This window comes from Melitaea cinxia, chromosome 12 (genome assembly GCF_905220565.1).
Source record: "Melitaea cinxia chromosome 12, ilMelCinx1.1, whole genome shotgun sequence".
Classification (NCBI taxonomy): domain Eukaryota; kingdom Metazoa; phylum Arthropoda; class Insecta; order Lepidoptera; family Nymphalidae; genus Melitaea; species Melitaea cinxia.
The window spans coordinates 72966-87983 of NC_059405.1; the positions used below are offsets into that span (position 1 = coordinate 72966).

General features: G+C 36.5%; 1 protein-coding gene across 1 annotated transcript; it reads left to right on the forward strand.

Annotated features, from left to right (window-relative positions):
- Positions 1–3347: 3347 nt before the first annotated feature.
- Positions 3348–12598, forward strand: LOC123658599 (organic cation transporter protein-like). The gene is made up of 6 exons (XM_045593969.1): positions 3348–3559; positions 3751–3976; positions 4572–4827; positions 9110–9751; positions 11581–11762; positions 12352–12598. Exons 1-6 carry the CDS (start codon positions 3348–3350, stop codon positions 12514–12516), a joined length of 1683 nt encoding a protein of 560 aa, XP_045449925.1. The 3' UTR covers positions 12517–12598.
- The last annotated feature ends 2420 nt before the right edge of the window (positions 12599–15018 follow it).

Here is a 15018-nt window from a genome sequence, read left to right on the forward strand (position 1 = left end):
CCAGAGCAGAAAGCAGGGTCACTACAAACTACTCCAACGGGCTAGATAAAATGATTACTAAGGGCTTAGGCGTACATACAATTAATAAGATATTTAAGATCATCTAAATCTTTTCGTTCTAACCGTTAAAACTGGAATGTTTGGCGTGCGCTTAAGGAGATATAGTGCGATATCCTGAAGTCTAGATCTTTTTTATTGAGTTGGGGCAAACCAAGAATTATATTGACCAAAGTTGGATCAGCCCGACTACCGACCGATAAAAAAAGTGTGTGTGTTCTCATACTGCAGAAATGAAACTTCTGAAAGTCGTAGGAAGGCAGGCTGTTCCGATTTGTTCTATCGACGATGATTACGGTTTCGTGAAAAATTTCGTAAGCGCCTTGCAAAACGCGTCGCTTACGCGTTTTGAGCTGGACTGTATTCTATCTTATTCTCTCCAACTCTTATACATTTATGTGTTCCTTTATCGTGACGCATTTCCGTTTCATCGAGTTTCAAAGCACAACGGTTTTAAAGAAGTTTAGAACTTCTTCCAAGCAGTGTTGTATTCCTGTGGTGAGTGAGATAGCCAAGGCTCCTGGGTAGTGTGGCTGGTAACTGAGGTAAGGCACAGCAGGAATTTCCTGCTCAAAATATGGAGCAGCCCGACTGGGGTAGTACCTCGACTTTACAGAAGATCACAGCAAAATAATACTGTTTTCAAGCAGTATTGTGTTTCTGTTGGTGAGTAAGGTGACCAGAGCTCCTGGGGGGGGGGGATTGGGTCGGCAACGCGCTTGCGATGCTTCTGGTGTTGCAGGCGTCTATAAGCTACGGTAATCGCTTACCATCAGGTGAGCCGTACGCTTGTTCGCTGACCTAGTGACATAAAAAAAGGCTCGGAAACGTGCTTGGAGCGCTACTAGTAAAGCAGACCCCCATAAGCTACAGTACCTTTATAGTGAATAAAAAAACATTAAGACAAGTTATATGGTTTGTAAATAATTGTGAAATTTTAAGTAATAAAGAGTGTCGCGCGAACTCACGGCTATCTCAAAGTTATAAACAAATGATTTATTTCACTTCAGACAGTCACGATTATGCGCTCGTATTTACAGATATATTTTTATTACTCGATTAGTTTTACTAGCACTGCAATGATCATTAAACAGTACATTTTATCATTTCATAAATTAAGCCTTTAAGATAAATGTTCTGTTTACTCATTAGATTACATACCACATAGGATAGTTTCGTACCACAAGTAACGATCGGTATCAGGTGTCTATGATAACAACTGGGACAGCATCACCTGCTTTATACTCATATTTACGCTTCAGCCTATAATATCTCACTGTTGGACATAGGCCTCTTTCCCCACGTAGGAGAAGGAACTTAATCCACCACGCTGCTCCAAAAGAGTAACTGCGGACAAAAATAATAATCACTTTAAAATTTAATTTTTAAAATGACGATTCGAAAGTGCTTTTGATGCCTATTTGAATAAAGTTTTTTTTATTTTTATTTTTTATTTTAAGACGAAAATAAAAAACCAGGAAGTACAAATTCGCTTCGGTATTAATTGTGAACCTGTTATAGTTTATTTGTTGTGAGAATAATTGAAATAAAAACTATTTATTTTCCCTTTTTTAGGGAGGTCTTCGTATGGCCAGGGTATAAAACCTAAATACATAGTAGGTAGTTACTATAGTAGTTCGGATGTTTTAATACTTGCAAAAACTGTGAAAGTAATAAAATAAATAAATAATGATAATAATACTTATCACGAAATCTACGAAACTATAACACCTACAAACTTAAAATTTAGCAGGAAGTTCCTTATAAGACGTAGACATCCGCTAAGAACGGGTTTTACCGAACACAACCCCTAAGGGGGTAAAACGGGGGTTGAAACTTTGTATGAAAGTCCTATGTTTTTGAAGTAAGAGACTTGAAATTTAAAATGTAAGCTCTATAGATAGTGAAAAAGTGTCCAAATAATGTATCTTTAGAAATCAACTCTTTTTTGGGTTAAATCGGGGGATGGTAGGTTGACTCACTGATCACGAAATCTCCGAAACTATAACAGCTACAAACTTGAAATTTGGCATGTTGATTCCTTATAGGGCTTAGACATCCGCTGAGAACGAATTTTACGAACCAAAACGACGAACGAATTTACGAACAAGTTTGTATGAAAGTCTTATGTTTTTGAAGTAAGAGACTTGAAATTTAAAATATATGCTCTATAGATGGTGAGGATGTGTCCAAATAATGCATAGTAATATATATATATAAAAGAGAAAGGTTACTAACTCACTCATCACGAGAACTCAAAAACCGCTGGATGGTTTATCCATCCAGGTTGGACAAAGACAAAATTTGGCAGGGAGGTAGATTATAGATAGCAGACGTCCGCTAAGAACGAGTTTTACGATATTCCACCGCTAAGGGGGTCGATAGTTTGTATGAAACATATACAGCCTGAAAATAAAACTAAAAGTGTGGTGTATAGAGAGGTTTTATAAAAATAACTATTAAATTATACTAAATTGTGCCTTTTAAAAAAGTTACTCAGGGTGATAAGCATTTCAAGTGACTGAAATAAAAAAATAATTTGCGTTAAACATCTTAATAGTAATTCATATCTTCATAACCACGCGGACGTAGTCGCGGGCAACAGTTAGTGTATTATAAAACAAAGTCCCCAAAAGCGTATGTGATCGATTCCCTCACAATCTACTGAACGGATTTTAATGCGGTTTCACCAATAGGGCTTCAAGAGGAAGGTTTACGGAACGGCTAAGCCGATTTTGATGAGAGTTTCACTGGAAGTTTGCCGGGAAAACTTTGTGACAAACTGATGCGCGGGTGAAGCCGCGAGCACAGCTAGTATATATATAGATAATAGACGTACTGAATAATTATTTAGTTAAATAATTTACTCAAACGCTTTCCTAGTGTATTTCCTTCATTGGCCAAAAAGTAATAAAAAATATATAATTTTATTGAATCCTAGGTATTTTCTTATCTTTCGTGATATTATATTAGTAACAAGTTTGTTTGTCGGTGTATGCGTGCTAATCTTAGAAATTTTAAATTCAATAACTATCATTATCTCATAGCGAAATACAAAAAGTTTATCTGGCTCTTATTCTATTTTCAATTTATAGAAACTTTAATTTGACGATGGTCATCAACCAACTTAACAAGTATTGAAATTTTACATGATGGAAACTGTGTAAAAAGTGTTGTTCATTTCCATATCTATTCCTACAATATCTATAATAATAATATAGTACACAGTGCAAAAAATCGTAATCGCATTCAAGCTTAATGCGCATTCCTTACCAGACAAAACAGTAGACATGTCCACTGAAAAGCAAGATGATGAGATTGCTAACAATAATGAAGCAGATAAGAAGACAAAAGCTATCAATCTGGACAGAATTTTAATTGAAGAGATAGGAGAAATAGGTCCCTACCAGCTTCGGATTCTGGCGCTGTCTGTAATAGTGGTCATCTTTGCTGGGTGGGCTGCAACTGAGTACATTTTTACTGCTTCTCGTATTACCACCAGGTACAAAAGATTGAAGAATATTTTTAATAAGGTCAAAATTAATAATTGTAATGCGATGACTTACAAGTGCTTTTTTAGTCTTCTTAAATGAAGATATTCTTGATTTTTATTTTAAATATGAAAATAGATTTTTAAATAGTTGTAGTAAATTGTAAAAATAGTTAAGTTGTATTCAAAACTTTTTATTTAAGATGTTTGATACACGAATGCGAGGACCTTGAAACAACAGAGTTTAGGCCATCCTGGATTCTGAACGCTGTGCCAGAAAGCGGAAGCTCCTTCGATAATTGCAGGCGATTTGCTGGCGTTAACCAAACTTTGGGCAACAATGTGTGTCCTGCGGACTTGTTCGATCGTGGAAACATTGTGGAGTGCGAGGAATTTGTGTACGAGAACACGGACAGCGCTGTTTACGATGTAAGTTTTCAAGAACTTTAGTTTATTTTCCAGCAACGTTTCCTTTTCTTTGTTTCCTATCATTCTTGTTAATTAATAGGCATATTCGTTGAGTGGGAACTCTTTATTTATTTATTTATTTATATTTAATATTTTTAACCGTCTTAAACAGGAGGAGTGAGAAACACCTATAAAGGAGGAGTCCCTCAATTAGAAATTACTTATTTATTTTTTACTTGTGTATCTCTTAACTTTTTACTATACTTTTCATGTAGTCTCATTTAAATTTGATCCAGATCTGATGACCACTTTTGAAGTTATCCTTAATATTGCGTATTTAGTTGATTTTTTTCGACTACCTACGCTATATTACTCGTCAATCTAAATTGTAGTCATTTTTTTTGCTTGTGAGCAAACACAAGTTTGTTTTTTTTATTAAATACATTTTATAGTGAAAGTAAAACAAAACAGATTCAATTATTGGAAGAATACAAATGTTCTATACTATTGCCATTCTGTTTTGTCGACAAGCAGAATCGTCAATCAGGAGTTTTAGATAAGCACTAAAGAAACTATTGTCATTATTAAATAAAAATTGTTGTTACATTCATTTCAGTATGGGCTAGCGTGTGATGAATGGCGTCGAACCCTCATCGGCTCGATACGGACATTGGGGACGCTAACCGCTCTGCCCATCACCGGCTACGTCTCGGACCGCTGGGGCCGCCGCGTGGCGCTCACCCTCAACGCCTTCAACACCGCCTGGATAGGAGTCTTGCGATACTTCGCCGGCACCTACGCAGGTTTTCTCATCTCTGAAGTTGCGGAGGCGACGTTTGGATCTGCTGGGTTTTCTTGTTGCTACATATTACGTAAGATCAACACGGTTAATTATTTCATTTTCATTTCCTTCTATTCTTTCATTTCAAGTATTAAGCATAATTATGTATTAGTATGTTAAATGTTTTGCATTCATACTTGGATTTTTGTCAAGTTATCAATCAATATTATGTACATAAATAAACATTTATATACATAAGAATTGAATTGTAGTCTTTTTGTATGAACTTTTTCGCGCAAATAAACGTCGAGACATATACGAATATTATTACCACAATCATCATCATATCAACAAAACATCAATATCTATTTTTTAAGGTTTTTTTAACCATCTGGCTTGTCAAGGCCATCGTATCCTAAGCAATTATAAAAACTCGAAAATCAATGCGATGCGATTAAATAAACTGAATCAAATTAGTCCAATATTAGCTCCTGGGGGGATTGGGAATTGGGTCGGCAACGCGCTTGCGATGCTTCTGGTGTTGCAGGCGTCTATAAGCTACGGTAATCGCTTACTATCAGGTGAACCGTACGCTTGTTTGCCGACCTAGTGATATAAAAAAAAAATTGAAGTTATACTTCGTTTGGTGCGTTAGGGAAAAATGATGATAGTAAATGTTTACGATGCGCGCGCACACCGTCATAAAAAACCGACACCTGGAAGTTAGCTAGTCAACGTAGAAGAAGTTAGCAACGTGAAGCTAGCTAGCCAATGAAGTATATCCTCCTGTTTGCGTACATAAGCACACATACTTTTTTTAATGATGGCTGCACCTTCTTCTGTATAGGAGAATACTTATACCGTAATTCATCGCGAATTGACATCTAGATCGATGGGTTTCTGAATATCGAAATCGGTCCACCCAGTCAAAAATTCTGAGGTAACATACATTAAAAAGTACAATCGAATGAGAACCTCCTCCTTTTTAGGAAGTCGGTTAAAATCTACGAACGAATTCGCGTACAAAATTCTGAGTTCGAAATGATTCAATATTTTTTTGATTGGAACAACGTGTAAAGATAATTATAATCAGGTAATAAATAAACATGAATACGCAAAAATGTTAAGGTAACGTGCTTTTTCCTTCAGACAATAAAGTGACTTGCAGGTTTTAAGTTTACTCGCTTGATTCCTATTATTATTAGAAGAGAATATTAAATTAATTTACACATTATTATAATGAAACAACTTTTTCGGATTTTATCGTAATTTATTAAGTTTTTTAGATGCTCGACGTTTCGGATACTTTACAGCAATCACCGTCATGGAAGGACTTACACATTATTGTTCAAAAAAACATCTATGTATCCAATTAATTATTTAAAAAATTATTAAATCGATTGGATATGACGTAATCATAAAATTGTAACTAAGCTGAATTTTTGTTCGTCAAATATTAAAAAAAAATAGCTTTGGTGGATTTTTTCTCCTTATATTTTTGTTTGTCTTTTTCTCGACAGCGCATTATATCAAAAATATTGAATGGATTTGAATAACATTTTGTAAAACTTGGGCGTTGTGTAAAGTGGTAGCACGCTACGGACTATATGCTATTATTTAATGGAAGGCTATTAAATACGGTACATACACCACGTCATGCGTTAGGAAGCATCATCTTCCTGCCCTTATCCCACTTATGTACGTCGGTTTTCCCAAGGAGATGTCAGGCAGGCGGCCGGTCGTAAAATATACATGCCAAATCATTATATTACAACATGAGTCATGCATTAGGAAGCGTTGTATTAAAAAATATAACTAAATGGTAACCTAACATTACATTTCGTTCGCTACATAGACAGTTTTCTATAAAGAGTAATTATTTATTAGTATTGTTATTTTGGATTTTACTTTAAAATAAATTAAAGCGCAAACAGTTAAGGGAAACCAACGAACCGACAAGCTAATGGGGAGCCGTTATACTCGTAGTACTTACAGTGATAAATTATGTTGATATAAGTGTTATTTTTTAAACTTTAATTTAATTGTTAACCTCGGTCACCAACACGCCAACCCAGCGTGGTGACTATGGGCAACACACATGAATTCACGCCGTTTTTGGCGCGAACTTGTGGAGGCCTATGTCCAGCAGTGGACTGCGATAGGCTGAAGTGATGATGGTGATGATGATGATGATGATGATGATGATGATGATGATGATGATGATGATGATGATGATGATGATGATGATGATGATGATGATGATGATGATGATGATGATGATGATGATGATGATGATGATGATGATGATGATGATGATGATGATGATGATGATGATGATGATGATGATGATGATGATGATGATGATGATGATGATGATGATGATGATGATGATGATGATGATGATGATGATGATGATGATGATGATGATGATGATGATGATGATGATGATGATGATGATGATGATGATGATGATGATGATGATGATGATGATGATGATGATAATTGTTAACGATAATAGGCAAATTTGTTGTCTATAAAACGGAAAAGTAGTAAAAGGACACGGCTGTTGACCGCTGTGCGCATTTCAAGTAAAGTCACGGCGCCATAGCGTCTACTAACGAAGCAAGATGAGCTATGGCCAAACGCGCTATACTAAAGCGGTGTGCTGTATTATCCACTTCTAGACACTGGATATTTTATTATTAAAGCTAAAGAGTGTCATTATGAAAGAAGTCGATTTACCGTTTGTATGTACTGAACTAAATTGATATGTGTACTCGAACATTGCTATCTTCAAAGTCGAAAACATGATACAATGCACACACTTTTATTAATAAAGCACAAATTCAAAACAATCATATTTGACTATTTAACCGAATTCAAAAGAGAGGAGGTTATCAATTCGACAGTATATTTTTAAGTAAATTTATAAAGTTTCATTGTAAATGTAAATAATATCACATTATACACATATTAAATCAAAATAATATTACATTTATTTATATTGACTAGTGATAGCCCAGAGGTCGAAATTCGACCATAATTAAAAATTTAAATCAAAGAAAACTAAAAAAAAAATATAAATAAAGAAACTTTTTTAAATTTTTAAATTTAACTACAGACTAGCAAACAACAAAAAAGTATAATATGCATGTGTGTGTCAAATACATTGTAGTGTGTGTAATGTTTTTTCCTATTGATTTAATATATTTTTATGCATATTTTTAAAAAAATATTATCACTCTGCACTCCTTCTCTAAATAAACTATAAGTGTACGTAATTTCACACTCCTCCGTCCGTGCAATTTCGTAAAAAGGGGTACAAAGTTTTTGCTTCACGTATTAATAATTCCATCTCAATGTCAACTAAGCGAATTTATAATTGGGTAAACCTAAATATATTTTCGCAGTATAATTTATTGCATTTAAGGCAGTAAATGACGACAGTATATAGACGTTATCTGCATCTGTAAATTATCACGCGCCAAAACATAATAACGGTTTTATAAAATCACGCAGAGTCAGTGTGATCGTTATATTTTTTTATATATTTTTTTTAATCTACGCGCGTCTTGGACTAACTCAAATTTTCTTAAAGAACAATGGTATCTAGAGGTTAAATGTTTAAAGAAATTAATTTTTTAATTTAAAATGCAAGCGTCATAGGAATGTTTCTTTTGAAGAGCAATATCCAATCCTTGTTCACGATACCATTTTGTTTTCAATTAACATAAATATTTATTACTCTGATCATCATTCATCATCATCATTACAGCCTATACAGTCCACTGCTGGACATAGGCCTCCACAAGTTTACGCCAAAAATAACGTGAACTCATGTGTTTTACCCATAGTCACCACGCTGGGCAGGCGAGTTGGTGACCGCAGTACTGGCTTTGTCGCACCGACGACGCTGTTGCCCGTCTTCGGCCTGTGTATTTCAAAGCCAGCAGTTGGATGGTTATCCCACCATCGGTCGGCTTTTTAAGTTCCAAGGTGGTAGCGGAACTGTGTTATCCCTTAGTCGCCTCTTACGACACCCACGGTATTATTACTCTGATCGTAGTGAGTCTTTTAGGAAAAAACGAGTGTACTGCAGACCACACGAAAGAAGAAATATAACTTTTTTAGCTCCATCTAAATTATATCTCCCTCTCAACTTCCGTTCGCTTCACCTGATCACACTTTTCGTAACGCTCTCGTCACGCATTCACCAGCTTACTCCCCAAGTCAAACATGCGTAAAGAAGTTTTATTTCAAAATCCTGGTTTTTAATTTTCTCTTTTACTTTTGTTAGTGTAGACTGTAGTAGACAACAATGTTAGTATTCCGTCTTCTATCCTGGCTTAGCGATGTTTAACCATTGTTTCCAGTGATGGAACTCATGGGTCCACGTTATCGTGTGGCCGCTGGAGCAACTATGAACACGTTTTTCTCCGTCGGTCAGATAACAATGGCTTTCATCGCTTGGGGAGTCCCTAACTGGAAGAACCTTACGCTAACACTGTACATACCACAATTAATAACAATTTTATACTTCTGGATTATGTCCGAGTCGATACGCTGGTACATGAGCAAGGGACGTTTCGAAGAAGCAGAAAAAGTCCTCAAAGACGTAGCACGAGTCAATAAGAAGACTCTTTCGGAAAAGTCTTTACAAGGCTTAAGAGAAAGCGCGTTAGAGGAAGAGAAGAGGAAGGCGGCAGAAGAAGCAGAGAGAGCGAAAGAGCCTTCGTTAATCGTGCTCGTATTCAGATACAAAGTGATATTGACCCGAGTAGTCGTGTCTCCGGTTTGGTGGATAACCAACACTTTCGTGTACTACGGGATGTCTATCAACTCGGTGCTTTTGTCGGGAAATAGATATTTAAACTACGCGGCCGTTTCCGCGGCTGAGATACCGGGGTACTGGACGGCAGTGTTCCTGATGGGAAAGATCGGGAGGAAGCCTGTACTCGCCGGGGCGTTCTGGACTTGTGCTGCTTGCCAGATAGCGTACATCTTCGTACCTGATGGTTAGTTATATTACTTTTTACTAAGCTTTTATGTACTTCAGCCTTTCGTAGTCCACTGCTGGACATAGGCATCCACAAGTTCGCGCCAAAAATGGCGTGAACTCATGTTGCGCCGGGCGGGCTTTATGTACACTTATTTACCAAGTTTTGTTATATTTAAACGAATGAAACTTAAAATTCAATTTAGAAAACATTATGATAAATGTTAGTTTCAAAAATTAATCGTTTTTGTTATTCAATTTAACGTGTTTGTACGGTTATCAAAGTAAACAAAATAAGGGACCAGACAATAAACTTGACAACTGATACCGGTTCATTACTTGACACTATCGGATTAATTATTATTGTAATCTTATCAATCTCACCGAAAGCTATTGTTTACAAGTATTTCGAATATTCCAGCTGATAATTAGAATGACAATTTGAATTGCCGTCAATACACTATTTGTTTTTATTTTTATCATTTAATTAGCATTTGCTAACCTATACGTTATTATTGATTAATTGTTATCGACAGAAAGAAAGTAACACAGTGAACAAGCCCATAGCGTTGAAATTACTTAATTACTTATCTGTGGTACATCTAGAACGCTCTGGTGTAAGGGTACGTGTACCGTGTCGGCGGCGCCTAAAAACCGACGGTCGTGGATTCGATTCCCACTCGGAGTGGATATTTGTGTTTATACTAATATTTATTTCCGGTCTGGTTGTTAGTCCTTGTGGTTCTCCCCTGCTTGCCACGGAGAGTACGTTAAGCTGTCGGTCCCGGTTGTTATCATGTACAACTGAGACTACAATGTATTAACTGAGGTAGGGCACAGCAGGAATTTCCTGCTCAAAATATGGAGCAGCCCGACTGGGGTAGTACCTCGACCTTACAGATGACCACAGCAAAATAATACTGTTTTCAAGCAGTATTGTGTTCCTGTTGGTGAGTAAGGTGACCAGAGCTTCTGGGAAGGATTGGGGATTGGGTCGGCAACGCGCTTGCGATGCTTCTGGTGCTGCAAGCGTCTATAAGCTACGGTAATCTCTTGACATCAGGTGAGCCGTACGCTTGTTTGCCGACCTAGTGATATAAAAACAAAAGAAAAAACACCTGATAACGATCGTTACTCATAGTAGGGAATATATCCGCCAATTGAGCATCTTGGTCGATAAAGCTCTGATACTTATCCTTGGAAAAAAGGCTTATACCCAGCATTGGAATTTTAGGCTGAAGCGCAGAGTAGCATATACCTAGATAAAATTTAATTTGAAAGTAATAAATTGTTGCAATTTAAAAATGTAGGTTTAGTTAGACTGAATGAATTTACATTGCATTAAAAACATCAAATTACGTCATCACTTTAAATACGAGTATAGGATAGCATGTACAGGAATACTGCAGACATAGTTCTTGTGACGTAGACATGATAGAAGACAAATTTGTGAGAATTCATATTGACCATTAAGGGTATCCGGTATCCGATAGCAAAAAGTTTTTCATTCATTATTTATGAGAAATTTTTACTCTCAAGATTAATATTGCAGTAGTAATAGTTGCAGTTTATCAATTGAAGAGAAACAGCTTCTACTGGTCTATTCTACCTCCCGCTGTCAAAGTCTATTTGTATCGTCATCCGTCAAATAGCGTTATCGACAACTGGTGACACAGGTTATTATGAAAATTTATCAGCGAGTTATTACTTAGATAACGTGTTCGAAATACGTTCTAATTTTATTCCAAACCCATGTGGAAACAGAACTTACGCGAATTAAGGCTCGATGACCATTTATTTTTTATTTTTTTCTTTATTCCATTACCATAATTATGATATGTTAAACAGGTCAGTACGGATTATCCCTGGCGTTGTTCCTTGTTGGCAAGTACAGCATAGCCATGGTGATGACGTCAGTGTACGTGTACACCGCGGAGCTGTATCCTACCAAGTACCGCCACAGCCTGTTTGCTTTCTCCTCGATGATGGGCAGGATCGGATCCATAGTGGCGCCACTCACACCTGCCTTTGTAAGTTTACTTTTCATCAAAGAAGATCACAGCAAAATAATACTGTTTTCAAGCAGTATTGTGTTCCTGTTGGTGAGTAAGGTGACCAGAGCTCCTGGGGGTGTTGGGGATGGGGTCGGCAACGCGCTTGCGATGCTTCTGGTGTTGCAGGCGTCTATAAGCTACGGTAATCGCTTACCATCAGGTGAGCCGTGAGCTTGTTTGCCGACCTAGTGACATAAAAAAAAAATCACAATATCTAGTATTGGTGGCTGTTACTTTCTTTAACATAACATAACATAACATAACAATACACTTTATTGTACACCAAAACAGAAATAATACATATTATGAACTTAAACAGAGTATCATCAGGCACAAAGGGCGGCCTTATCGCTAAAAAGCGATTTCTTCCAGGCAACCTAGGGGCTTTCTTTCTAAATTACTTTTTATTTAAATGGTATTTTGTAGTGTTTATTTATCACTAATAATGAAAATATGTTTGACGAATATGTAGTAGCAGTCTTCATAGAAAAACGATTAGCGTTATATATTGGTATTTTAAATTTAAGCGTGAAAAGTTTCTTAGTTATATTACGTTTAATTTCAGGGCGCAGCTGTTTGGGATAATTTACCTTTCGCTCTATTTGGGGGCTTCGCACTTATATCGGGAGCTTTAGTGCTCATTACTCCTGAGACTCTGGGGTCGAGACTTCCCGACACCATGGAAGAGGCTTCATTGATAGGTGTCAAGAAAAAGAAATCCGTTGCCTGAATATTCTGTGACGTGTCTAAATTTTCTGACTATTGTATTGTTTATGTTACATTAAGATATAAAAAATATAATATACGTATAATTGTGTTTGCTCGCAAATGAAAAAAAAACCGACTTCAATTACATCGACGAGTAATACAACGTAGATCGACGAAATAATAGTCAAGTAACTACGCGTTATCAAAGATTACTCAAAAATTAGTTATCAGATCTCGATAAAATTTATACGTTACCACATGATAAACATCAGCTTTTGATTAAATTGAAAATTATCAAAATCAGTACACCCAGTAAGTAGTTATTGCGGATTTTGCGAGTTTCCCTCCATTTCTCTGGGATTCCATCATCAAATCCTGGGTTCCTTATCATGGTACCAAACTAGGGATATTCCCTTTCCAACAAAAAAAGAATTATAAAAATCGGTACATCCAGTAGAAAGTTATGCGGTATAATGCAACGTAGATCGACCAAAAAAGCGTCAAGTAAAAACGCATTATTAGATATAACTCAAAAAGTAGTTGTTAGATCTCAAATAAATTTAAATGGGACCAAATGACACATACCACCTTTCGATCAAAAGAAAATTTTTCGAAATCGCTCCACCCAGTCAAAAGTTCTGAAGTAACATACATAAAAAAAATACAGTCGAATTGAGAACCTCCTCCTTTTTTGGAAGTCGGTTAAAAATACCTATGTAATATTTAAGGGGCTACACTACCTCAGCTCGAATTCAGATTTCACCCGTACTAAATAGACATGAGAATTGAGAGCGCTTGGTTGTTCATCGCGCGAATTATATGTATTTTATCCCCACAAACATTATCAATAGCTATTTTAAAAAAAACGCAACATATAAAATGTTCTTCATACTTATTTCAATTACCATGCTTAATCTCAAGTCCATAACTTCTATATTTACTGAGATATTAAGGTTTTAATACAAAAATAGAGGTAACTTTGCGATTTTTTTGTATCGAGAAAATTTTATGGAATCGTGTTTTCGAAACATATGAAAGATAGTTTATGTCCTGAACTTTACCATACATAAATTTCAAACTTAAATATTCAGTAGTTTGGAAGATATGCCGAGTCCTGCCGAGTGGAAAATAAGCAATTTGAGGTAGCATACACTCTTAAGGCATATAAAAAGCATCACTCAAAATTAATTGCAGCTCGCCTGAGAATGTACCATACAGAGAATCACAGTCAAATCATACTGCCCTCAAGTCAAAATGAAAATCGAAGTATTTTTATTCAAATATTCTTCAAAAGCATCTTCGAATCGTCATTTTACAAATTTTCTTAATTAGACTCGTTTTGAATGTAAATGTTTGTAAAGATATTCTTGATATTAACATCGTAATAATATAATCTGTGGCGTAAGCATACATATACAAACTTTTTATAGCTAAAATTATTCAAAAACGGGATATTTACCAAGGTTTTTCATCATCATCATCATTACAGCCTATACAGCCTATTCAATCTATACATATGTACGATTTTATTTATGTGTTACCCTCACATTAGGAATTCTAAACATTTTTGAATATCATATCAAAAATTGACCGCTCCAGCGGAATTCGAACCCGCGTCTCCGACTGACCGTGTCGGCGCTCTAGCCAATTAAGCTATGGAACGATGTACCCGCTAGAGCGAAATTTTCGATATGATGATTTTTATTTTCGGTTTAAGCGAACCGTGGCGCGTGGCGTGAGCGCCGACACGGTCAGTCGGAGACGCGGGTTCGAATCCCGCTGGAGCGGTCAATTTTTGATGTGATATTCAAAAATGTTTAGAATTCCTAATGTGAGGGTAACACATAAATAAAATCGTACATATTAAAAATAGCATGGTGTCGTCTCCTGTCAAAGATTTTCATTGTAATATGAACCTTTGAATAGTTACGGGTCTCTGTAAAGAACTCACTATAGACGGCGCCACGGTTCGCTTAAACCGAAAATAAAAATCATCATATCGAAAATTTCGCTCTAGCGGGTACATCGTTCCATAGCTTAATTGGCTAGAGCGCCGACACGGTCAGTCGGAGACGCGGGTTCGAATCCCGCTGGAGCGGTCAATTTTTGATATGATGTTCAAAAATGTTCAATCTATACATGCTGGAAATAGGCCTCCACAAGTTTAGGCCAAAAATAACGTGACCTCGTGTGTTTTGTCCATAGTTACCGCGCTGGGCAGGCGGGTTGGTGACCGCAGGGCTGGCTTTGTCGCACCGAAGACGCTGCTGCCCGTCTTCGGCCTGTGTATTTCAAAGCCAGCAGTTAGATGGTTATCCCGCCACCGGTCGGCTTTTTAAATTCCAAGGTGGTAGCGGAACTGTGTTATCCCTTAGTCGCCTCTTACGACACCCACGGGAAGAGAGAAGGGTTGGCTATATTCTTTAGTACCGTAGCCACACAGTACAAGGGTTCCAAGGTTTTTATTTTCATAATTTTAATTATTTTTGAAAGTTCTGTTTTGTTTCTCTTATGAGTAGGTAGT